This window comes from Pan paniscus, chromosome 1 (assembly GCF_029289425.2).
Source record: "Pan paniscus chromosome 1, NHGRI_mPanPan1-v2.0_pri, whole genome shotgun sequence".
NCBI lineage: Eukaryota > Metazoa > Chordata > Mammalia > Primates > Hominidae > Pan > Pan paniscus.
The window spans coordinates 86,793,364-86,817,318 of NC_073249.2; the positions used below are offsets into that span (position 1 = coordinate 86,793,364).

Genomic DNA, 23,955 nt, shown 5'->3' on the forward strand with positions numbered 1-23,955 from the left:
GGTTTCACCATGTTTCCCAGACTGATCTCAAACTTCTGAGCTCAGGCAATCCTCCCGCCTTGGCCTCCCAAAGTGCTAGGATTACAGGTGTTAGCCACTGCGCACAGCCTGGATTTTTTAAATGTTAGTCAGCCTCCCCCTACTGAGTATGAGTTCCTTGGGGGCTGGAATGATATCTTCTGGATTTTTTAAGGGGAATGGCCATTAAGTATTAACATAAATGAACATCTGAGGTTGGATATGTGTTTTACGTTGCCCTCTTGAAATAAGATAAGCGGGTATGGTGAAGGAGTCACAGTGATTAATGGATAAGAATACTGGAAGCCATGGTCATGAGATTAGGGAAAATGTTGAAAAACTCCCTGAATAATGCCAGTGCTCATGGCTGTAAAGTTTATGACAATAAACTATGACAAACACTGTGAGAACAGTGAAAGAAAAGCCTAATACTTTGGGGTACACTGAAAAAATCAGGGTGCTGCACCTTGTGATGGCTTTTCATAATGAGCATCGAATGCCATGAACTGCACTTAGTTCTCTCCAGAAGTCACCCTTCTTCTTTTTCTCACAGAATTTCCACGGATGCCATTGCTTGAAGGGAGGCTTGGTAAGTGCTTGAAAAGAGTGTCCTCATCTTGGCTCCAGAGAGCCCACTGAGAGATGACACACAAAGACAATAAAGGTGGGCTGACGTAAAACCTCACAGGACAGGAGACAGGACGAGGGCAATGTGTCTCTTTAGAAACGTGAATTCTTGAGGCTTTTCAAATACACATTTAGTGAGATTAAAAAGAACACCTCTAGCTTTTTGTAAAATGTAGAACCTTGAAGTCAGCATCTTTACTCTCAGTGTGGAAGGTGCCAAAGAAATAACACTTAACAGAAGTCCAGAAATGTCCCCTCAGCTTAAGAGAATGGGTCCAAAAAGGTGGCATCGAGTCCTTTTGTCTTTTCACTTGGATCCCACATTGGACACATGGTTTGTCTGTGCTATCCACAGCAAGACTGGAGTGGGGAGGATGTGGCTGGAGCGGGGAGGATTTCCGTGGAGAAGCCTATGCTCAAATATGGATCTGCCCCTATAATGTGTTCCCTAGGCATGAAATGAGGTTAAATTCCAAAGCCTTCGGTATAGAGTAAAATTTTAATGCATATACTTTAGTTGGAATGAAGAATTTGTGCAGGGAAGGGCCTGAGAGCAGATTTTAGATGGAGCAGGGCAAAGAAGAGAATATAGGTTGGGGAGAAGGAATCACTGTTTAGGGGAATAGCTCAACAAGAGACTGTGGTTGACAGAGGAAAATGCCATAACCTGTCCTAGGGGTACGAAGCCACCTGTGCTTTCTTCTAAAGTCCTCCAGTTCCTGATCTGAAAACTGGCAATGATGACCGGCTCTTGCCTCTTTGATCTAGAGATACACATTTTCTTCACACAGCGAGGGAGACATCCACTGCACAGCTACTGCCATTTTCTTCCTGGGACCCATTTCAACTCTCAAGTTCTATAACTTCACAATTCTTCAAGAGAAAAAAACAGGAGGAATAAATACTAAGTATGTGCTAATTCTTTCTGATGAGCTGAATTTGGGGTGGTGATGAGGGTTTGTAGGGGGTTGCATGGGAATGATCATTTACACTCGTAGGATATTAGAAGTGTTAAGGATTTTATTTCTGTTTTAATCCTGCAGGCTTTACATTGTATATAGATCGCTGCAAAAAAAGTACGTGACTTATCCAAGATCACTAAGTAGTGGCTGTGTTTATTCTAGTTAGAAAACCTCCTGAACTCACTACCTTATGAGATTTCCATTAGAACTTTAATTGCAATTGGCTTAGAGCATTCTAAAGCTGAATGAAGAGCATTCTAAAGCTGAGTGATGAAATGGGGAGAGATAAGCAGGAATTCTAAACTACTTGGAAACTACATGATCTTTAAACAACCTTGACCCAATGCCCCGGGGATGGGAAAGGATACTGAGATCAATCGTTTTATCTACTTTCATGGGATGCATGTGGGGGGCAGCAGTGTCCCTGATCTAAAATCCACCAGGTGCCTCAGAGGGTTCTGCAGGTCTTTTCCCAAGATAGAGCATCCCCTGGAGGTGGGAAACTTGTAATGACACCTTCCTTTACCTCACTCCTCATTAGTGTCACCTGGGGAATCCAGTCTAGGGGTGGAGGAACTGGGTCTGACAAAGGGATTTCAAAGTCTTGCTTTGAAAACAGCTTTAGAATGCTCTAAGCCAATTGCAATTAAAGTTCTAATGGAAATCTCATAGGGTAGTGAGTTCAGGAGGTTTTCTAACTAGAATAAACACAGCCACTACTTAGTGATCTTGGATAAGTCACATACACACACAGGTATAACTGGTGGCTATTTTGTCATGATGCACTTCTCTACCTGACTCTCCAAAGCCTACTGTCAGAGCTGTGTGCTCTGCTGAGTCCACTACCCTGTGCTGCCTACTAGCAAACAGCAACCTGGCTTTTCAGATAGCATAGTTCAGAGTACCCACACATCTTGCCACCATGCATGGGTGCCCCACCTTGCTTGAACTTCTCCTAGGGTCCCTTTAAGGCATTCAGAAACAGGAACATAGTTGTCCAGAGCTAGTCATGAAGATGGCTGTATGGCTGTAACTGAGAGCTGTGGCGGGGGACGATGAGTGGGTTCTGTGCTCAGAAGCCTGTGTAGCAGATCTGTTGTTCAAGGCCAGAAAGGGCCAGGGAGAAAGGCCAGGCAGGTAAGACATTTTTGCCCTCCTTTTCCTTCTTCACCCTCATTAGTCAAAGAAGTTCTCCAAAATAGCAAACTTTTCTTAAACCGGGACTCCACATATGGGCCAGGGAACTGAGATATATCCAAAATATCAAGGGTTACCAGGTGCTTAATTTGCAATATGAGGAGGAGCTCCTTGGAATCTCATTTTCATGGGATGAGAATGGTGCTGGTGTAGGTAAAAATTCATGAGAGGGAGAGGAGCTGGAGAAGCCCTTCTCACCGCAAAGCTACTGAAGAGATCTCTTTGCCTGAGACAAGGCCATAAGCACCTGGATCACTCCCAGGGCTGCAAGCTTATTCACCTCTGACTCACAGGATGACTGTGATTAAATTTCATTATCCATTCAGTCTCCAGGTCTAGAGGTTTTTGGCTTTAGGTAGACTATAAGCTTCAGCTCCTCTAAAGGGTTTTTGACTAATGTGCACTGTTATTGAATCACAGTAGATTTTCACACATTCATAATTATTCCTCTGAAGCAGCACATATTCACTGTTATCTCTGGATAAGAGGAGCAGAGAGAACAACAATGCCATTTCACTCCTTTCTTCTAAGAGATGGATGCAATTTGTGACCTAGTTTTTTGAGTACCCTGAATTCCCTTGAGGCTGAAGAAAAGAACACAGCTTTGAAAGGCTGAAGTGAGGATCAAATGAGAAAATAAAATATGTTGCCATAGACCCCCCAGGACTCCCTCACACTAATGAGGGGTGCTGCAGGGAAGTCGGGGGGTGGTTATTCACTGTGCTATGCCTAGTGATACACATAAAAACAGAAAAAAAATGTGCATATAGGAGATAATGATGAATCCTGTTATTATACTGCCTAAATTTGTAATGGAATAGATCATTTTGATTTTCAATCTGCCTGAGTTCCTTATTAAGAGATGCCTAACTTATATGTCAGTTTTAAATTATGGATGCCAAGTACAGGGTAATAGTAAAATTGGGTTTCCAGAGGATGCACAAACCCATTTAAGATTTGGGGGAAAAAAAGGTTAAATAGCTACTCCTATGTTTAGGCTGAGCCAGGAATAAAACAGACAGGAAAACTGGTGTTCTATGAGTGATCAAAGAAGCCCACATGATGGGGTCTATACCCATACTCACACCATTCAATATCTCCAATCTACATTTGAGTAACTGATTTTCCAAACATCTAAATGCTACAGGGCAGTTCAGTATGGGGTCTATATGCTTTCAGTAACCCCCTCTTCCCCATACATTCCCTTCCAAGCTAAGCTGCTTCTGTCAGTAGACATGGAAATTTTGCTGTGTAATTGGGAATGTACAAGGAAATTCTTGTTAGAGAAAGAGGGGCAAGGTAAAGATGGAGAAAGACAGAGGGGATGGTACAGAATCTTTTTCTATATTTCTTCATCCGTGAGAATGCATACCTTGACCTCACCATCCCAAATGCTAATATTTGCTGTTTTACAGTCAAGAGATATTACTAGCAGAAAGGAGATACTCTAGCAAGACCTATTCTTATCTTTCCATTTTGCAGGAGGCCGAGAAGAAGGAAGTGATTCCAGAAAGGTATCACCATTCCTCAGTTACAAAACCCAAGTGAGACCACAATATCCTGACTTCCAGCCTAGAGCTACCTGTAATGCGATAAATCTCTTCACAGGAGCATATACACTGGGAACGGGAACTCTCACAGGTAAGAAAATCCTTCAAGCTCCAAATAAATGAAATAGAAAATATGCATGCTCAATAAGTGACAGGATAATGAAGAAACAGCTGTATTCTGTCTATACTAACACAACTTAGCAGCTTTCCAAAGTGATGGTGAAATGGCGGCAAGGTTCTGGAATAAAAAATGTATATTTTTATAAGACTAAAATATGTCTGGCCTGAACTAAAAAGCAGCATTGCAACTCCCATAAAGAGGGAATTTCATAGAAGGTGAGTAGGGTGAAAGTGGGGGTGAAATGACAGATTGTGCGGCCAACTACTTATTTCTACTTGAGGATGGCCTTACTACTCCCTCTCCAAAACTAAACCTGTTCAGTGTATCAGTAAAGCTAAATTGATCTGAGTTGCTATGGGAACACAGAAAGGAGTTCCTGGAAATGTAATAATAATTGCTGTCATCTAAAAGGGCAGTAGCTTTCTACTTCAATATCCTCCCATATGTCTGCATTAAGCTGACATTAGCAAATGGGTGTCAAAAGTCATTTGCATGCTAACTGCTAGGAGGATAACTTGCAGTGTTGGGTGCTGCTCTACTGAGCTGATTTGCTAAAGGAAAAGTTTTTCATTGTTTTTCCGGATTCAAATTCTTTTTGCATGGTATGGTTTGGCTGCCTGGGAAAGAATCCAAATGTTACCTCTCTCACAAGACACACATCTCAGGGCCCATGTAGGTCAGGGTAAGAGCTACACATTTGCATGTGGTCAGTGTATAGAGCTTGGTTTTTTAAGCTTGACAAACATCTGACAAACATTGGAAACTTCATAAGCATCTTTACTTGGTGAATTGTTTGTGTTTTAGAGGAGGTAGTAGGGAAATGGAGTGTTCATGATTTCGAGAGTCAAAGAATGGAATCAGAATCACGAACCTGAAAGATGGCCTAAGGGAATCTGCTGGTTGGTCCCTTGCTACTCAAAGTATGATCCACTCATCAGCAGCACTGGCATAATCTAGAAGCTTGCCAGTGATGCAGAATTTCAGACCCTGCCCTAGACCTGATATATCAGAATCTACACTTTAACAAGATGCCTAGGTGATTTGTTTGCACATTGAAGTTTGAGAAGCATTAGTGTGGTCTAATGCTTTTACAAATAAGATGACTGAAGCCTGGAGAAGAGAAGTGACTTGCTAATGTCTTGTTGAAGATTAATAATAGCACCAGAACAAAACTCCAGTGTCTCTGAGAGTAAGACTTCTGCCATTACTCCACGTAGGCTCTCAGTAGCTGTGGTTGGGGCAGGATGTTAGAAGTGGCATCCAAGAATTTCTGACTTTGTCCCTAGTTTTATGCCATCCCAAGCACTGTCCCTTTTCCAATTTCAAATTTTCACGTATTGCTGGCCCTGGTAATGTGCTCAGATTGGCCAATTTGAGTGCCAGTTTTGGGAGTGCTCCATTGTCCTGTGAAAGTAGCTGATGATAGTTGCATTCCAAATGAAAGAATAGATCTCTAGTCTTTGCCTTTCCTGTCTCCTCTTTCAAGGCCTCCAACAGGGGCAATCAATATGTCTTTGTGAATTACTCCAAAGAGGAATGTTTCTCCAATTTTCTAAAAGCTAGAAGCAAGGTCTTTTTCTGATAATTATAGGAATAAACAAGTGAGAACCAATAGGGAACCCAAAGAAGTATCAGATGCTTCCTGCCTCCCCAGTGCTCATAAAGCAAAGCTCTCCCTAGGCTAGAGCAAGCCTGGGTCCATGTTCCATGTTTCACATATGAATCAGTGTAGACTGTGATTGTTTTTGCATCTCCCTTAATACCCTTTACTCCACCTCACCCAAAAGATAAGCCTATTAGAAAGTGACGTACATCCTGCTTCCAGATACAAGAGATGCCTGAGAACACAGTAATTTCCTGTAACTCTTAAAGCCTAGGATGAACTTGGCATGCCTCATTTCTACTATCCTACTTCTCACATAAATTTCTGTGTTGACTCTTCTAGGCCCATTAATCTTCACATTATTTTCGGAACATAATTCATTTAATTCCCAATTTCTTATTTTTGTTCTAGCCATTTGTTTCTGACATCTACTGCTGCATAACAAATCACACCCAAAACTTAGTGGCTTACTTAACACAAGAATAGTTTTTACTATCTCTCATGATTTTATGAATTGACTGGGTGTCCAGCTGGACATTTCTTCTCCACATGGAGTCTGCCGGGGCTATAGTTATCTGGGGATGTCACTGGTGGGAACACTTAAGATGGCTCATTCACATGCCTTGGCAGGGCTGGGTTCATCTGGGATGTTGGTAGGACTGAGTCTCTCTCTTTCTCTCTTAACTTGGCCTCTCTAGATGTTCTCTCTAGCAAGGTAGGCTTCTTATATGGCAGCTTAGGGCTCCCAAAACCACAAAAGCACAGTTTCCGCACCTTATTATGGCTTCGGTCCTGAACAGGCACCATATTAACTCCACCATTATTGTTGGTTAAAGTGAGTCACAAGAGAAGCCCAGAGACTACCAACCACAGGATTCTCAAAGAGCTTGCAGGGAAAACCAAATTTCCTTCTTTTTGCTAATCATTGTCTCTTATCTGCTTCAAAACCAGGGGGGTTCTTAATCTAGAAGTCTGTAAGTACATTTCAAGAGAGTCTATCAATATCTAAAAATTGTATTTTTACACATATTTTGAGTCGTAATGCATAGGTGCACTTTTCTAGGTAAAGGATCCCTAGAATTATTGTGCTAAACAATTCTAAAAATCAGATTCTCAAAGGGTGGGTCTATGACCCAAAGAAGGCTGCAATGTTGGAATGAATGAATCACACCTGATTCTACATGCCATCTGCCCAATAATTATGTGTTGTTGTGGGTCTTTTGAAGATACATGGTATGTGCTTATAATGCCTCCCACCAACTAGTTTTGAAATTCTGCTAAGGCAAGAGTCATATCTCTTCTTTATCTCAAGACTCCCTAGTTTTTAGCACTGTCTTTTAAATAATATTAATATACGCTGCATAATACATGTAGACTGATTTCCTATGAAGGGTTTATCTGAGTCTTTGTGTAAGAAGAATGTAGACATAATAACCATGACTAACATCATTCTTACCATATATTGTCTCACCCCTTTCAGTTTAAAATGCTTTCATGTGTCTTATTTGATACTTATCTTATATGAGTCTATAAGGTCAGTAGAACAGATGTTATCATGATATTATTTTTTGTGCTAAGGAAACTGAAGTTTGCATAATCTCTCTCAAAGATTTAGAGCTAGTTAGAGAAGGAACTAGGGCTGAAGTCCAATACTCCTGATTTCCACTGACCCTGGCTGTGTAGCATGAGCCACTGTGATGAGAAGGAGTGAGCACAGCGAGATAGATGTAAAAAACCAGAAGAGCAAAAAGAGTAAGAATTCAAGCTTTAGCATGCATCAGGATTACTTGGAGGGCCTGTTAAGCTACAGATTGTTGGCCCCACCAACAGAGTTTCTGACTCACTAGGTGGGGACAGAGAGTTTGCATTTTTAATAAGTTCCTAGGTAATGCTGATGCTGCTGGTCTGGTCTGGCGACCACACTTTGAGAGCCACTGGTCTAATCTGTAGTCACATATGATAAGAGAAACTTCCCTGAGCCTAGTGCTTCCATTAATATGAATTCATTGATGGTCTGAATATGGTTGTCACCCATTTCTGATCTGTATTTTTTACACTCAAAAGTGAGTAATTAGAAACTCTCCCTCATCCAAAATGAACACATACCAGCACCCTTACATACCACCCTCTGCTCTGAAATGAAGGAGATCACCCTGGTAGTCAGATGCCACAAAAGTCCTTCACTTTTCATTGCCCTGAGTCAAGAGGAAAGGTCTATAAAGGAAAAGTTAATAACATGAACCTTTTAGAATGGGGAAGTGAGTGTATGCATCATCCACTTACTGCTGACAGGGAATAGTTAACTGCATCAGAATTTGAGAATTATGTTCATCAGGTTATTTGGATCTTAATAATAATATAACAGAATATATCAAGAGCTAATTTTTTAAAAATACATATTTACATGAAATTATTTTATTAGCAGTTTTGTAGAAGAAGTGTGTCCTCTTTATTTCTTAATAAGCATATTTAGGTGCTCTCTTACAATCCCTCCAGAAGCAGGTCTTGCACAATCCCCGTCTTTGAATTCAAAAAAAATTCCTGAAAGACTTATTGAGGCTGGTGAACTGATAAACTCTTCATTAATGAAAAGGAGAAATGAAATTGGCCCAGTGACATGGCATTATGGAAACCTTCCTTTTTAGCCTTAAGGTCATCTTGCAGAGCACATAGCATACTTTGGGGGGCAATTACTGTCCCTTGCCCCTTTAAGGGCTCAGGCTGTCACAAGATTGTGGAAAGCATTTATCATTTGCATTGGGAAAGGTTAATGTATTCTTCCCAAATATAAGCTCCTGTTTATGCAAAACCATGTCTCTCCTATTTGCCCTGCCAGAGCTCTGATCCAAGCTCGTATTTGAAAATTGATGGTCTCAGGTAGATATTAAAGGATTTCTAGGGCAGAACACGCTGTTGTTAATGCAATAGGGAGGAGTCTTATGTAGTCAAAATCATCTGGAATTGAATTGATCTTTATCAAATAGAACACTTAGATTCCTATTAAATGTTCCTGTGTGGTTAGGGAAATGGCAGTTCTTCCAGAACTGCAGGCAAGAACTCTTTACCCTTTTACGTAGAGCACCTAGGAGTGGCAAGGACTGCCAGACCTGTATGATTGCTTGTTAACAGAACTGTCAGCCAAGTCAGGATGACTTATGGGCCTTCCCCTACACAGGTCCACCACTAAGAGTCCTGGGATAGAAAGAAGGAATTTTTAAAAAGACATACTTTCCAGATGAGAAAACTGAGGCATGTTAAAAAGAGATGGTTTCAAATTGTCACAGTTACAATTTAAGATAGAGCCAGACACCCTCCATTTCCATTAGTTGCTTCTGACAACAAACATTTGAGAATGTGATCATTTTAGAGCATGTAGTCAAATATACTCACTTAACAAAGTAGAAAATTAAGGTTTCACAGCACCTAAGACACACGGCTAGTTAGAAGCAGAGTCTGGAAAAGACGTAGGTGTCTTGACTCTGAGTTCATTGCTTAATCCATGCCTCTCTTTCTCTGGGCTTAAAATATTAGTTATGAGAAAGGTGATTTTGTAATCAAACAGACAATTTCGTGGTGTGACTTAAAGAAGTGCTGGGTAAATCCTTTGTTCCAAAAATCTATCCTAATGCTTATTAGTTCATTATTGGAGTTTTACTCTTTGGGTCTCAAAGCCTTTTGTTCTCAGTTTTTCTATGCCAAACCTCTGGGAGACCTAAGTCTTACCAACTTTCACCTTATATCATTGCTAATCATCAGCAAAGAGCAAGACCCAAAAGGAACCAAAATGGTACCTCTTAAGGGGCCCAACAACAGCCAAAATGGAAAAGAAAACAAATAGGTAGGGCCAAAACAGACCTCTCACGTTCTGTAGTTTTCTTCTCTTTACGTTCTGCTTGGTGCTAAAACCTAAGCCTCTGAAAAGCCTAGACTCCCTCAACAAATAATCTTGACTTCCATTGGCTTCATCTGCTTATTGTTCTGAGCTGCTTGACCACAGAGCAGGGTTTCTGTGGAGGCTGAATTATGAGTCTCTCTGGTTCAGGCCCAGGAACTTTATAGAATGTGAGAGTCCCTGAACAGGGCATACTGTAGCTGTCTCTCTGCTCCCACATATTTACATTTATCCAAACATGTAAACTGCTTTCAATTATCAGGCAATCAAAAAGAAAACACTTATCACTAAAGGGTAATATGAGGGGTGGGTATGGAAGAAGGGAATCCCTTTGCTAAGGGAGTCGGAGAAGGTGTTTATAGACTGACAGCATATTTCTATTCTGTTCTATTTTACTACAAATTAACTAAATCATATTTTCCACAGCTGTATGCCCCTCAGACTCTAGTTAACCTACAGCAAAAGAATCCCACTAAGTCACTGCTCAGAGTGTCACCTCAATTGGCTGTATGGTGACTCTGCTGGTCATGAGTGCTCACATGTTTCTATAGGATGGCCCAAAATTTTAGGGACATTTTCCTCTTTTTGTTTAAGTCCTCATCTATCCTGAGCATTCAGATGATGGAGTAAGAAAAAATGGCAGGTAATAAAACAAGCACGGGAAGGTAGAACCGGATTCAAGTTCAGAGTCTTCGCTCACTTGCTGGGTGACTTACCCATGCATGTCCTTCAACTAAGATGTAAGCACTTACTATATTAGAGCGATTGTTCTTAGAACTGTTGCCCAAATCTACCAATAACTGTTTCCTCATGTGTAAAATGGGAATCATTTATCATTTTATCAATACTTTGTAGGACTATCTGGGGTTAAGTGAGACAAATGTGAGTTCCTTATCTACTGTAGGCACACAATAAGTAACAAATATTATTTTGGTGGTGCATGTTATTTTATCCTTAAAAGTAAAGTTTGAAGGCAGGGTGCAGTGGCTCACACCTGTAATCCCAGCAGTTTGAGAGGCCAAGGCAGACGGATCACTTGAGGTCAGGAGTTCTAAACCACCCTGGCCAACATGGTGAAACACTGTCTCTACTAAAAATACAAAAAATTAGGTGGGCATGGTGGTGGGTGCCTGTAATCCCAGCTACTTGGGAGGCTGAGGCAGGAGAATCGCTTGAACCTGGGGGGTGGAGATGGCAGTGAGCTGAGATCATGCCACTGCACTCCAGCCTGGGCAACAGAGGAAGACTCAGTACCAGGGAAAAAAAAAAAAAAGTAGTGTGAGTGGCTTTTGTGTTTCAGCACTCTTCAAAGGTACCTGAAGTGAATTTGCACCAAAGCAGCAGCTGCATTTCCTCAGTTCTATCTTCACCTTCACGATGTTTCCCTTGGTCAAAAATTCATTAAGTCGTCTCCATGTTCCAAGCATTTGGCAAACAATGGCAAGGCAGAGCCACCAGAAACGTACATCTGATTTTCATGACAAAGACGGTAATGCTGTATTAGCTAGTGGAGACACTGTCTGTATTACTGTATGGACATACGTAGCAACACAAATCAGAATAAAAGGGAACCTGTCCCCTGTTGGCAGAGTCACCCTAAAGAAATGGAGAGATCAGTAATCATCCCAGCTGGTATAGTATTGAATTGTTTAAAAAAATACCTCATAATCAATGCCAAGTGAAAGCACTGTATACCCTTAAGATATGGCATTATTGAAGAAATAAATTTGAAACCTTCAAAAACAAACAAACAAAAATGGTAAATTCTAAGTTCTGCCTAGACCATGAGCTTGTTAAAAATCAGAGTCAATGTCTCATTCATCTTTGTTTTCCAACCCCTGTCAGAGTAACTTGCACAGTATCAAGCTCTCTATCCATCTTTGTGGAAATAAATGAGTAGTTAGAAATTAATAGATTGTTTAGTAATAGAGAAATACATAATTTCTCAATTCAAAGAAGTCACTGAGAAGCTGGGAAAAAAGTAAAGAGTGTGTGTGTGTGTGTGTGTGTGTGTGTGTGTGTGTGTGTGATGAGGGATAAGAAGACAATAGGAAAGGCTGGGAGCGGTGGCTCACGCCTGTAATCCCAGCACTTCTGGAGGCGGAGGGGGGCGGCATCACAAGGTCAGGAGATCGAGACCATCCTGGCTAACACGGTGAAACCCCGTCTCTACTAAAAAAAAATACAAAAACTTAACAGGGCGTTGTGGAGAGCGCCTGTAGTCCCAGCTACTCTGGAGGCTGAGGCAGGAGAATGGCGTGAACCCGGGAGGCGGAGCTTGCAGTGAGCCGAGATTGCGCCACTGCACTCCAGCCTGGGCGACAGAGCCAGACTCCGTCTCAAAAAAAAAAAAGAATACCATCGGGGATACTGTGAAATCTCTATCAAATTCCCTCCCATCCACAAGTTAAACATTTAGTTTGCAGACAGTAAATCATTAAATAATTCTTTCTAGGTCATTGTGGACTATTTGCTGTTCCATTTTTTTCACATGTGATTAATCTGAATATGCAAATTAGGGATTTCAATGGGATTTGACTCACTTCCAGAGTCCTTGAGTTCTTGATGATATTTTTTCTTAAAATGAGGACCCGCCTCCTTGTTTCCCACCCGCTCACTCTCTGGTTACCTTAAGTAATGAAGCCACATGGGAACACATCAGAGATTCTGATTCGGAATGCATCTGATTCCTTCCTGTTTGGATCAGTTTCTCGGCACCCAGTTCATTTCTGAAAGCACATCAATTCCAGGATGTGCAAGACCCTGGGACAGAGTATTCTCTCACCGTCTGCTAATGAGATAAGTGCCGCAAGTTAACAGGCGGCCACGGGAATAACAACAAGCACTCCAGTATGCATTTCCTCTAATTACCCATGTTTGTGTTCTTGCTAATTTGAGAGGGATTTCTGTGATGAGGCAAAGCTTCATTCCTTTTCCTCCCTCCCCTAACACTGGCCTTCTAAGGAATATCTATAAAATTTCCTCCTCTGCTGGTAGGACTGTACCACTAATTAAAGCACTGTGGACTAACATGGGCATCTGGATCCCATCTGTTGTTCTTCCAGAGACTGAGAGGGCAGCATGGAGGGCCAGAGTTGATCACTAGTTGATCAACTAACCTTCATCTCTGGTACTTGACATCTTAGTGAGAAGGTCAGAGATCAAGAGGGCACAATTGAATGTCACTTATGGGGCAGTGGAAGCACTTCCTCTGTTATATTGGTATATTTACATGGACTCAATTATACCAAGTCTTTACAATAGATTTAGTGCCATGTGGATCCTACAGATGGCATGAAAATAATATATGATATGGAGGCTGGCAGAGAGAGAAAGAAAGAGCAAGGACAGAGTCTTCAAGAAGAACAAGACCCATGTGGGCTTATTTCTATACCTCCAATAGCACCCTGTAGGAAGTAACAAGAGTGACCCACTATTAACACCTATCATATACCAGGTGGTTCTTCTAAGCCTTGTATAACCTAAATATCAGCCCCTGACTGTCCCTAAGTTCTCCAGCTTTTTGAAGTCATCTTGTCTTTTAACATTTAAGTAAAAATGGGCTTGAATGTCCCTCTTATGTACATTAGGAAACTTGGGGTCCTTCTCAATATCTCCAAGGGTTCTTAGGGTGCTCATATTCCTTGTAACTCCTCCTGTTTCTGAGTTCCTTCTCCCAAATAATGTATTTGATATTGCCTTGCATTTTATTATGAAAATTAGCAAACAGATGCAAAAGAAAAGAGTGCAATCAATCAGGTACTTAGCTTCAACAAGGGCCAATGTGTGATTAAAATTTTAAATCAATGTCTCTCACTTCCTACCATAACTGGATCATTTTAAAGAAAATCCTAGACACATTATTATTCCCAGGAATAATAATACTTCATTCATTAAAAATTCAGTGTGTATGGTGAACAGAGTGTAAGGTGATTCTCACCATTCCTATTTTCTGGTGTTTGTACTTTTATGTAGTTCTCTCCTTATGAGTGTGGGCAGAACGTGTGACTTCCCCCTAACCAATTGTGTGTACATAAGACTGTAATATCCATCCTTCTAGGAGATTCTCTCCCTTGTTGATTGGAAAAAGCCAGCTGCCATGTTGTGAGTATCCCATTTAAAAGGGCTATATGGCAAGGAACCGAGGGCAGCCTTCAGCTGACAGCCAGCAAGAAACCAAGATCCTCAGTCTGGTAGCTTGCAAGGCACTGAATTCTGCCAACAACTGCGTGAGCTTGGAAGTGGATCTTTCCTTAGTTAAGCCTTGGACAAGACCCAAGCCCTGTTGGACACTTTAATTACAGCCTTGCAGAGAACCCAGCTGAGGCATGTTCAGACCTGATCCACAGAAACTGTGAGATAATCAATGTGTGTTGTTTTAAGCCTCTAAGTGTGTGGTAATTTGTTACACAGCACTGGTTAGCTAACACAGATACCTAGACAGCTGGTAAAGCATTATTTCTGGATGTGTCTGTGAGGGTGTTTCTGGAGGAGATTGGCATGTGAGTCAGTGAACTCTGTGGGCAAGAGCTGCCCTCAATGTAGGTGGGCACCATCCAATGTTGTTTTGTTGTATCTAGGGGCCCAGATACAACAAAAAGGCAGAGGAAAGGTGAATTCACTCTCTCTCTCCTGAAGCTGGGGTACTTTTATCTCTTGCCCTTGGACATCAGAACTCCAGGTTCTCTGGCCTTTGGACTCTGGGACTTGCACCAGCTACCAGCTTCTCAGGACTTCAGCCTCAGATTGAGAGTCACACCATTAACTTTCCTGGTTTAAAAGCCTTTATACTTGGACTGAGAAACACCAACAGCTTCCCTGGGCTTCCAACTTGCAGATGACCTATCACAGGACTTCTCAGCCTCCATAATTGCATGAGCCAATTCTCCTAATAAGTCCCCTTTCACATATCTATTTATCTACATACATATATCTACTGGTTCTGTCTTTCTCAGGAACCCTGACCAATATAGTATGTATCTCTAAAAGATAAGGACATCAAAAAATATTACCACGTCTAAAAATAAAGTGATTTCTTAACATCATGAAATATCCAATTGCTCTCCAAATTTTCACAATTACAAAAGTCCACATGTTGCATTTAATTTTAATGTCTCTTAATTCTCCCTTAATTTTGAGATTGCCTTTTAAGTAAGGCAGTTTAGCTACCTAGTTTCACTCTAGCCCGTCCAAGGTGTTTCCAAAAACCTCACCTTCACACTAACCACATCCATTATAAGCTGCTTCTTAAACGATGAGAGCTCTCACTCTCTAAAAGGAATTCTAAGCATACCTGTTAAAGTAATAACCTATTATATCTCTACTAAGTTTATAATCATAAAGAATGTGGATATTTGCATTCTCATTTTACAGATGGGAAAATTAGTGTAGGTAACACATATAGAGAAGTGATAAATAGCAATGGTTTCCAAGAATGATGACGATTTCAGTGTGAAACAGAGAGTAGCAATGGCAAGAGATACAGCTAAGTAAACGTGGATGGTGAAGGGCCCATTCTGCCTTGTTAAAAGGTTTGAACCCACCCTATAGACAATGAATCACTCAGTGAATCACTGAGCAATTTTAATTATGGAAGCAACGTGATCAGATTTATATTTAAGGCAAGAGGATTGGTGGCAATGTAGAAGGCAAACACAAGTCAGAAAGAGTTAGAAGTAAGAAAAGTGAGTAGTCTGAAGAAATTGGACACATAAGAGATGAGGGGGCTGGAATGACTAACTATGCATCTTATTCTGAAATATGTCTCTTAGGTAATTGATTATTGATACCCCACATCCAAATAGTGGGACAGTTAACTGAGATGTCAGAGCCAGCCTTTTCAACACTTCTAGAGAGAAATTTCACAAAGACACATCTCTTGTACCTCCATGGACTTTTAATACAGATATGTTTATCATAAGATAACCTTCTAAAGAGCTCATGATAGCATATGATCAAACTCCTTATTGTACAGTCAGGAGGAATCAGCCTTGTTGAAGGAAGAGGCTTACCCAAAGTTACAAGTTGGGACAAAATTTTTGCTTCCAATTCACTGCTGTTCTTACTAGAACTGTTTTCTCCAGTCTCATAGAAGTTCTGAGAAACAATTAGGCCCACACTATCATCAACAGGCAAATATGTGTGCCTGACCAGACAGACAGACAGGTATTTTGAGAGAGGCCAGGAATGAAGCTGGTGAAGAGGCCCAGAGTTTCAATCCTATTCTCACTCAAGATTCATCATCATCATCATCTTTACTATAAGGAAGAGGGCATTTAAAAGCACAAATGAGATTGTTAGTGATAAAAAGGTACTTATACACCAGCCAATTCCATCCTCCATTTTGCTGAGGCTCAAAGAGGTACAGTGACTTATCCTCGGTTATGTATGCAACTATTGCAGAGCTGGATATTGGACTTAGGCCTCCTGAAGCCCAGCACTGTGCCTGCAGGAGCATTCCCAACTCCTGTCTTTCTGCTCAATACATGGGGAAGAGACGAACAATTTAGGTTACTCAAAATGTGGTGGGCATTTGGGCTCTGGGGAGAGCTTCAGCATCTCTTCTCTCTTTTCATGTTCTCCAACTCCTCAAGCAACATACACACATAGCATAAAGATCACTAGCCAGCTATTTTCTGTCTTGAAAAATTTTTATGATAAGAGTTTTCTAATTAGGGAAAGCCATAGTTCATACACAAAACACAAATTACTAGGCTCTTTGTCTTTTTCAGAAGATGTATTAATCCATAAATAAATATACTCTGTTGCCAAGTCACTACCATGCTGTATCACATGGCCAAAGGATGCCAAAATGTATGAGCTCTTGGTGAATCCCAGCTATTGACAGCCAGGTGCTGGACCTTAACCAGAGGCATTGCTATAGGTGGTTAAGTATATGGGCTCTGGTCAGTGGTGACAAAGTTCCTGGGTTCAAATCCCAACACCCCCAGTTACTAGTTATGTGACCTTGGACAAGTTGACTAAAATCTCTGTACTTCAACTCCTTTATTTGTAATATGGAAATGATTTTTTAAATTACCTATCTTCTGGGTCTATTGCAGAATTAAATAAGATAATCCACTTAAGGCACTATATGTGAGTTTTTGCATGTAGTGAGCACTTGAACCAATAGAGTATATTTCCTTTTGAATGTAAGAAATTCACAGAGACAGCTTCTCTATAATAAAGGTAAGAATCAAAACTGAGTTTCTATAAATTATTTTATATTGCTTAGAGAAAGAAGTCATGGCAATTGATTGAATATATTTTAATTTAAAGTAGAAAATTATATAGGAAAAATAGATATATCTTCCAGAGCTCAGTCTCAAAGGCCACATTTTCTTTTGAGTATTTTAACCTCCAAAACATACTTAGTATGTGGTGAAATTGCCTACTTCTGGGTTGAGTAATGTGAGCTATCATTACCATGGTAACAACAAGGCCAATAACTTGAACTCCAGTCATAGTAGCTACAATAAAGGGGACTCAGTTTGGAAATAATTAGAATCCATCCTTTTTGAGACTGAAATTCATTGCCTTTAAGACTCAATCAACATTCCTGGTGGTAGTCTGTAATCACCTCAAATCAAGATACATCTATCTTTAAAAAGAATATAGGACAAGAAATCCAAAATAGGAAAAAAATCAAATCATCTTATCTTTCTGGTGCATTTACTAGTCTGATGAGTCATAAGAAAATAATAACCCAGAGGTTAGAAACAAAGACATAAGCACAATTCCTTTCATTCCATGGGTAAAATTGAATTATAGTGAGTCCCAAACTTTTTTTCATAAAAACAAGGCAAATGGACCCATTTTTAAGTTGAAAGTATTGACCCATTGTGTTTTTGCTTCTATAGTTTTGTAGATTTCAAAATTATAGAATGTTGAAATTATGAGGAATCTTTCAACATGATTTTATAGATTTAACAAAAGTCCAGAGGGATATGTGCAACTATAGTCCTAGTACTTACAAAGGATCCACGTGAGATTAGAACTCAAGTCATAATTTTCTGTCTTGTCTACTATATTAGGTTACCCTTATGGAGAATTTAACATTTCATGTTGTGCTTCAATAAAACTTTTCTATCTAGTAAGGAAGTAGAGATAATTATTAAATCACTTTCCAACTGCCCTACAACACGGGAAAAACAAATAGTGATGAGTGGGTGTTGACAGCATCTCAGAGATGCCTGAAGATGCCTATGATTTGAGAGAGGCTAAAATCCTGTTACTTAACACTCCAAGGCATATTTATATTCTGCAATTATTCTTTTCCACCCTCTAACTTCTGCTGAAAAGGGTCCCTTCTGGGTAGCTCATTTTCTCTCATTAACATCCTTCCAAACTTTCTCTCCTCTCCCACCGCATTTTCAAACATCTTGCCAAAGGGAGATGCCAGTTAAGAGAGTCCTGGCTGTTCGAAAGAGGTTGAAGGGCTCACACTCCATTCAGGCGTCTCTGCTCCTTAGCTGCAGGAATGTGGGCTCTTTGGGAGGTAAGAGACTCTAAAAGGGACAAAGAGGCCACTGGAGCCTCCATTCGTGATGATGTTTTCTTCCTAGTTCTGCAAACCAAAAGTTCTGTTTTGTTGGTAGATCCAAAGGAGAACTCTCTGGAAGCCTCTGTTCTGCACAAGATTAATTGAATGGAATAAGTACCTGAGCAAGCAAAGAAAGGGTCTTGAACTAACTCTCAGAGACCTGTCCTGCTCCAACTCTGGCCTGGGTTCTAAATGCTTTACTTTTCACAGTAGTATCTAGAACTGATCACAACCTCCCTGATCTCCCCAGTTGCAGTCCTTTGTTTTTTTTGTTCATTGTCTCTATACTTGTAATCCATCTATCTCCCAGCCAATAACCTAGTTTTCATCAAGCCACGTTTTTCATTGTCTCTCTCTTCTTCTTTGTTCAACTCCTACACTGTTCCTTTGACCAATTTGATAAAATCCAAACTCCTCCACCTTAAGACACATTCTCCTTTCCAACCATGCCTATGGATTTGTTCTTCCTTGCTACTAACTCATTGATGCACACCTCTCTGCTCTTGCCATTCCTGCCAGCAATGTCTTCCTATCAGGCCCACTTCCTGGCCCCATCATCTCGGTTCAGCTGGGCCCCCTTATCTCCACACCAGCAAGGAGGTGCTGTTCTTCTTCAGCTCCTGGCCCATTCAGTGTGAGGCCAACAGCATGGCAACAGCCCTGACCCCTCTCCATCTGCCACTAAATCACAGCAGCTGACTTTCAGACCTTGGGTGTTGGGCCTGCCCAATCTTCTTGTCGTCTCACCTGCTATATCAGTCCTGTCCCTAGAACTGATATTTTGCCTTGGTCCTTGCTCTTAGGTCCTGGCTGAGTTATCTTCCTGACCAGATTGTCCTCCCTGTCATTCTTCTCTCTTCTGAACTTTAGCCAATGTATGGGCCCTACTGTCTGTGGACTGATCTCCAAAACACTGCCCAGCCTGCAGACTCCCACCCACCTTGTGCACTTAAATAAAGTTGTTCAATGCTCATAATAATGGCTCCCATCAATTGTTTATGTATTTAACTTTTGTTATTTTCTAAAGTTTTATTTTGGATTTTGGATTTTTATTTAATTTGGTTGTATTGGTCGTTCATTTATATGCTTTTATTATATTCTCTTTATGAAGTATTTTATGAACATTATCTTATTTAAACCTCATAATAAACCTAATCAGAATATATTCATATTTGAATTTTTATATGAAGAACTTGATGTTCAGAGAGATTAGGTAACTTGCCCAAGGTCACATAGCTTATGAGTTGCAATGATCTTTTGTCAAACCTGACCTAAATTCTGTCTCTTACGAGAAGGCTTTCCAATTAATACTTAACTCCTTGGCTCATGCTTTCAGTTTGTGGTGCAAATTGATGGACTCACTATTTTGTGTGCTTCAACTGTTTGTATCTCAACACTTAAAGATTCTCAAGGACAAGAATCTTTTCAAAAGCAAAATAATATTGATTCCTCCAAATGACAGAGAATAGATTCATAGAAAATGGTGTTGGCTGAATCAGTCTACCTTCATGTACGCTTAGAGTGAATTGGGAGGCATAGTAATATAGTGTTTAGAAGTATGCATTAACCGCTCAGGTGACCTCTTTGATCTATGACTCAAGCTTCATTATTAAATGGGCACAGTAATGGCCAAGCCCTTGCTGCCTCATAGAGACAGAGGATATCCCACCAGAAAAAAAGGCCCACAGCTTCTTACCCACGATGGCTTAGATGAGAACAACACTTTACAGCTCACAAACAGAGTAGCATCACAAACCTCCTCATCACAAACCTTTGCAGTAGGCAGCCATCCCTATCACTATTTTAAAAAGAGGTGATGGAGGTTCATAGCAAATAAATAATTTGTTCATAATCATTCAATAAGAAAGAGACAAAATTAGTACTCAAACCCAAATCCCCTGACTCAAGCCCAGTACTCTCTCAGTCATGCTACATGGCTACCTCTTCTTGCATGAAACAATTCAATGATGCAGGCTCCAGATAAAGAGAAAAATCAGCATAAGAAATTTCTATTTCTAAAGATAAATAGATGCCAATAACTTTCACATTCCCCAGCTAAAAATACTTCTTAAAAAGCCATGGCTGGACCCCATCCTAATGTGGCCTTAATGAAAATATCATATTATGCTGCAGCCTCTTAAACCCTTTTGTCCTATCAAGTGTACGTCTCCCTTTGCCTTATTTCCCTTGGTCACAGAAATCACATAAACAGTGGCTAAATGACTGAGGCTACCAGGGATCTATAATAATTCAAATACACAAACATGAGGCCTAATTTTAGACTGTTCCAGGATAGTAGACATTCTGGGAGTCTGCAGTGCTTCTGGTTTGGTTGCCATGTTTGTGGCTCCGTGTTAATTAGGAGGGATGGCTTAAAGGTCACACAGAGCAGTCAGCCCCATCATGTGAAATGGAAGAAGGACTGGGGCAGTGAAAATAACTCGAGCTATGAATTGTATTTGGAAACTGCATTTTTACTAACAGACAAAAGCTCTGTGTTTTGCTGGCTGAGTTCTAACACAGAAATTTCATTTGCTGACCCTGCCAGGGACAAAGAGAACCTGTTTCTTAAATGCAGAAAGGGTAAATGAGTCTCTGCTCACCTGCAAAGGAGCAGGCAAGCTATTCATGCCAAAAATACACTCTTTGCCTTCACATTAGTCACTGGCATTCTGTCTCTGGTCTTCATGAACTTTCAGAAATATTTCTCCACTGACCCAAGGACAGCAGTGACCTTCATGTGTTTTCACTGCATTGCTACAACATGAGAAGCCAGGACAATAGTGGTGGCGAGGACATCTTTATTAGAAGAGAAGGACCCTATATATACTAATCCTTCCCTCCAGATAAATAGAATCTCCAGAAAAGGAGCATACGGTGAAGAGGAAGGGAAGTCCCCACAACAACGCCCACCACCAGCCTACTACTCCTACCCTGGGGAGCGCAGTCAGCTAATGAGCAGGATCCATTTAACAAATTTCGTGAAACTCTTTGTATTAGTCTGTTCTTACACTGATAATAAAGACATACCCGAGACTGGGTAGTTTATAAAGGAAAAAGGTTTAATAGACTTACAGTTCCACATGACTGGGGAGGCCTCACAATCATGGCAGAAGGCAAAGGAGGAGCAAAGTCACGTCTTAGGTAGTGGCAGGCAAGAGAGCTTGTGCGGGGGAACTCCCATTTATAAAACCTTCAGATCTCATGAGACTTATTCACTACCATGAGAATAGTATGGGGGAAACTGCCCTCATGATTCAATTATCTTCACCTGGCCCTGTCCTTGACACATGGGGATTTCTACAATTCAAGGTGAGATTTGGGTGGGGACACAGCCAAACCATACCACCCCTATTGTGTGCCAGGAATAATACCAGGTAGTGTGAAAGCTGAAAGGAATCAGTCAGAGTCTCCACCTTCACAGATGGCATAGTGTAACAGAAAAAAAAATAGATATGCACTTTAAAAACTATTATAGATATTTATTTGTAAAATCATTTAGGAGGATAGAGACATGAGCAATCTGTTCTGCGTGGGGCTGGGTGGAGGATTTAGAAAAGTCTTCATGAATAAGAGGTCACTTGAACTTAGCAATGAAGGGTAAATATAACCACATTTTAGGCACAGAATAACACAAGGAATGGGCAGGAAACAAAGAAAAAGTATGAAAGAAGATAAAGAGATGCCAAGTACATGTATGGAGGATAATGACCATTTTGTCATAGCCTCAGCCAACGAAAGAATTTAAGCAGAAGGCATAGGGTCAGCTTTGCATGTTAGAAAGGGGATTCTGAAATGTGGAAGAGAAAAAGCAAGCATCTGAGCCAGGAGTGACGATATAGTAAATTACTTAAATAGACAAGGGGAGAAGAGATGGAGACCTGACCAAGACTAAGACCATGGGGATGAGAGGAAAAATCTTCTGCTCATAAAGACACTGAATGCTGTTGATAGATTTTTCAAATCCCATTTTTACAGTGAACTCAATGTGTATGGTTCTAGAGTCAGCAGAGCACTTTCATCTTCATGATCTGATGCCCATCATTCCCTAGACTCAGTGAGGTAAGCAGAGAAATTATCTAATGATGCCGTTTTAGCATCATTAGAAATGGAAACGATGCAGTTTTATAAATTGGAACTTTTAGGAACTGAAACAAAAAACAAATGAAGGTGAGGGGTGGAGGCCAGGGTGTGGAGAGGGTAGCCCAGAGCATGGAAGAGCCAGGATAGCCAGCCTCAGAGACACAGGCAGGAGCAAGGGTGCCTGAGGGCCAGGGGACCAGGAGCATCGGGAGAACAGAAGGACAACCAGAAAAGGGGGTAGGGTGGCAATCTCCTTTCCGACACTTGAGAAAACAGAAGAAAACCTTGCTTGACTCCACTCTTCTTACATGCTACCATTCCATTCCTCAAAAACATTCTCTTTACTTGCTGTTCCCAAATCCTCTCTTCCCATTCACTCTTGAACCCATACTAAAAAGGCTTTCTTCACCACCACCCCATAGCAAGTCTTGTCAAAATCATAAAAATGCCTCTGTTTCTAACCTAATAATTAATTATCAGTCTCCATGTCACCTATGCTATCTGCAGCCTTTAACACAGTTGATCACTTCCCCCTTTTTTACTGCACTCTTCCCTTGGCTTCCAGAACCCCTCACTCTCTGGGTTTCTCTCTTACCTCACTGGTTTCTCCTTTATGGGTTCCTCCTCTCCTATCACCTCTTCATGCTGGAGTGGCCCAGGGTTCAGATCTTGGTCATCTTTTCTATTTGTACCCCCTTCCTTGGTAACCTCAGTTACTTGGCTTTGAGTTTCCTCTATATGCTAAAGACTTACAAATTTAAACCCTTGCACCTTCAGCCCAGACCTCTCTCCCAAATTCTAGACTTGTATATCTAACTTCCCATTCAACATTCCTGTTTTTCTAAATAAATATTTCAAACTCAATATAAAAAAAAACTAAACTTCTAATCCTCTTATCTCTCCAAAAACTTGTTTTACCTTCTGGTATCTCTGTCCTTCCAGTTGTTAGGTAAAATATCTTGGAGTCATCTCTGGCTTCTTTCTCACTCTTTACATCCAATCTAGCAGCAATTTCTGCTGGTTCTAGCTTCAAAATGCATCCAGAATCTAGTCACTCATCATAATCCCCCTGCTACCAACCTATTCTAAGCCTCTACTATTTCTCATCTAGATTACTGCCTGTTATGGGTTACATTGTGTTTCTCCCCCTTCCCTCTCTGCTTTCTCCAAATGTGTTAAAATCCTAAACTTCAGGACATCAGAATGTGATCTTATTTGGAAATAGTGTCATTGCAGATGGAATCAAGTTAAGATGAGGTCACATGGATGTGACCTTTTTTCAACATGACTGGTGTCCTCAAAGGAGGGGAAAATTTTGATACAGAGAGACACACACAGAGGGGAAATGATGTGGATACAC

At 40.8% G+C, this 23,955-nt stretch overlaps 1 protein-coding gene and 1 long non-coding RNA gene across 5 annotated transcripts in view; both read left to right on the plus strand.

The window, feature by feature from the left end:
- The first annotated feature begins 566 nt into the window (after positions 1-566).
- LOC117976097 (uncharacterized) overlaps positions 567-23,955 on the plus strand; it is a 74,864-nt gene continuing 51,475 nt past the window's right edge. For all 4 annotated transcript variants that reach the window (XR_004666647.3, XR_004666649.3, XR_004666651.3 and 1 more), the window contains exons 1-3: positions 567-607; positions 1,322-1,553; positions 4,287-4,445. This is a non-coding gene — a long non-coding RNA (uncharacterized LOC117976097). The remainder of the gene's footprint in view (positions 608-1,321; positions 1,554-4,286; positions 4,446-23,955) is intronic.
- On the plus strand, positions 10,919-12,326 carry LOC117976096 (cytochrome c oxidase subunit 7B, mitochondrial-like). Its single transcript, XM_034939384.3, has one exon. The coding sequence runs from the start codon at positions 11,348-11,350 to the stop codon at positions 11,588-11,590; it is 243 nt and encodes an 80-aa protein (XP_034795275.1). The 5' UTR covers positions 10,919-11,347; the 3' UTR covers positions 11,591-12,326.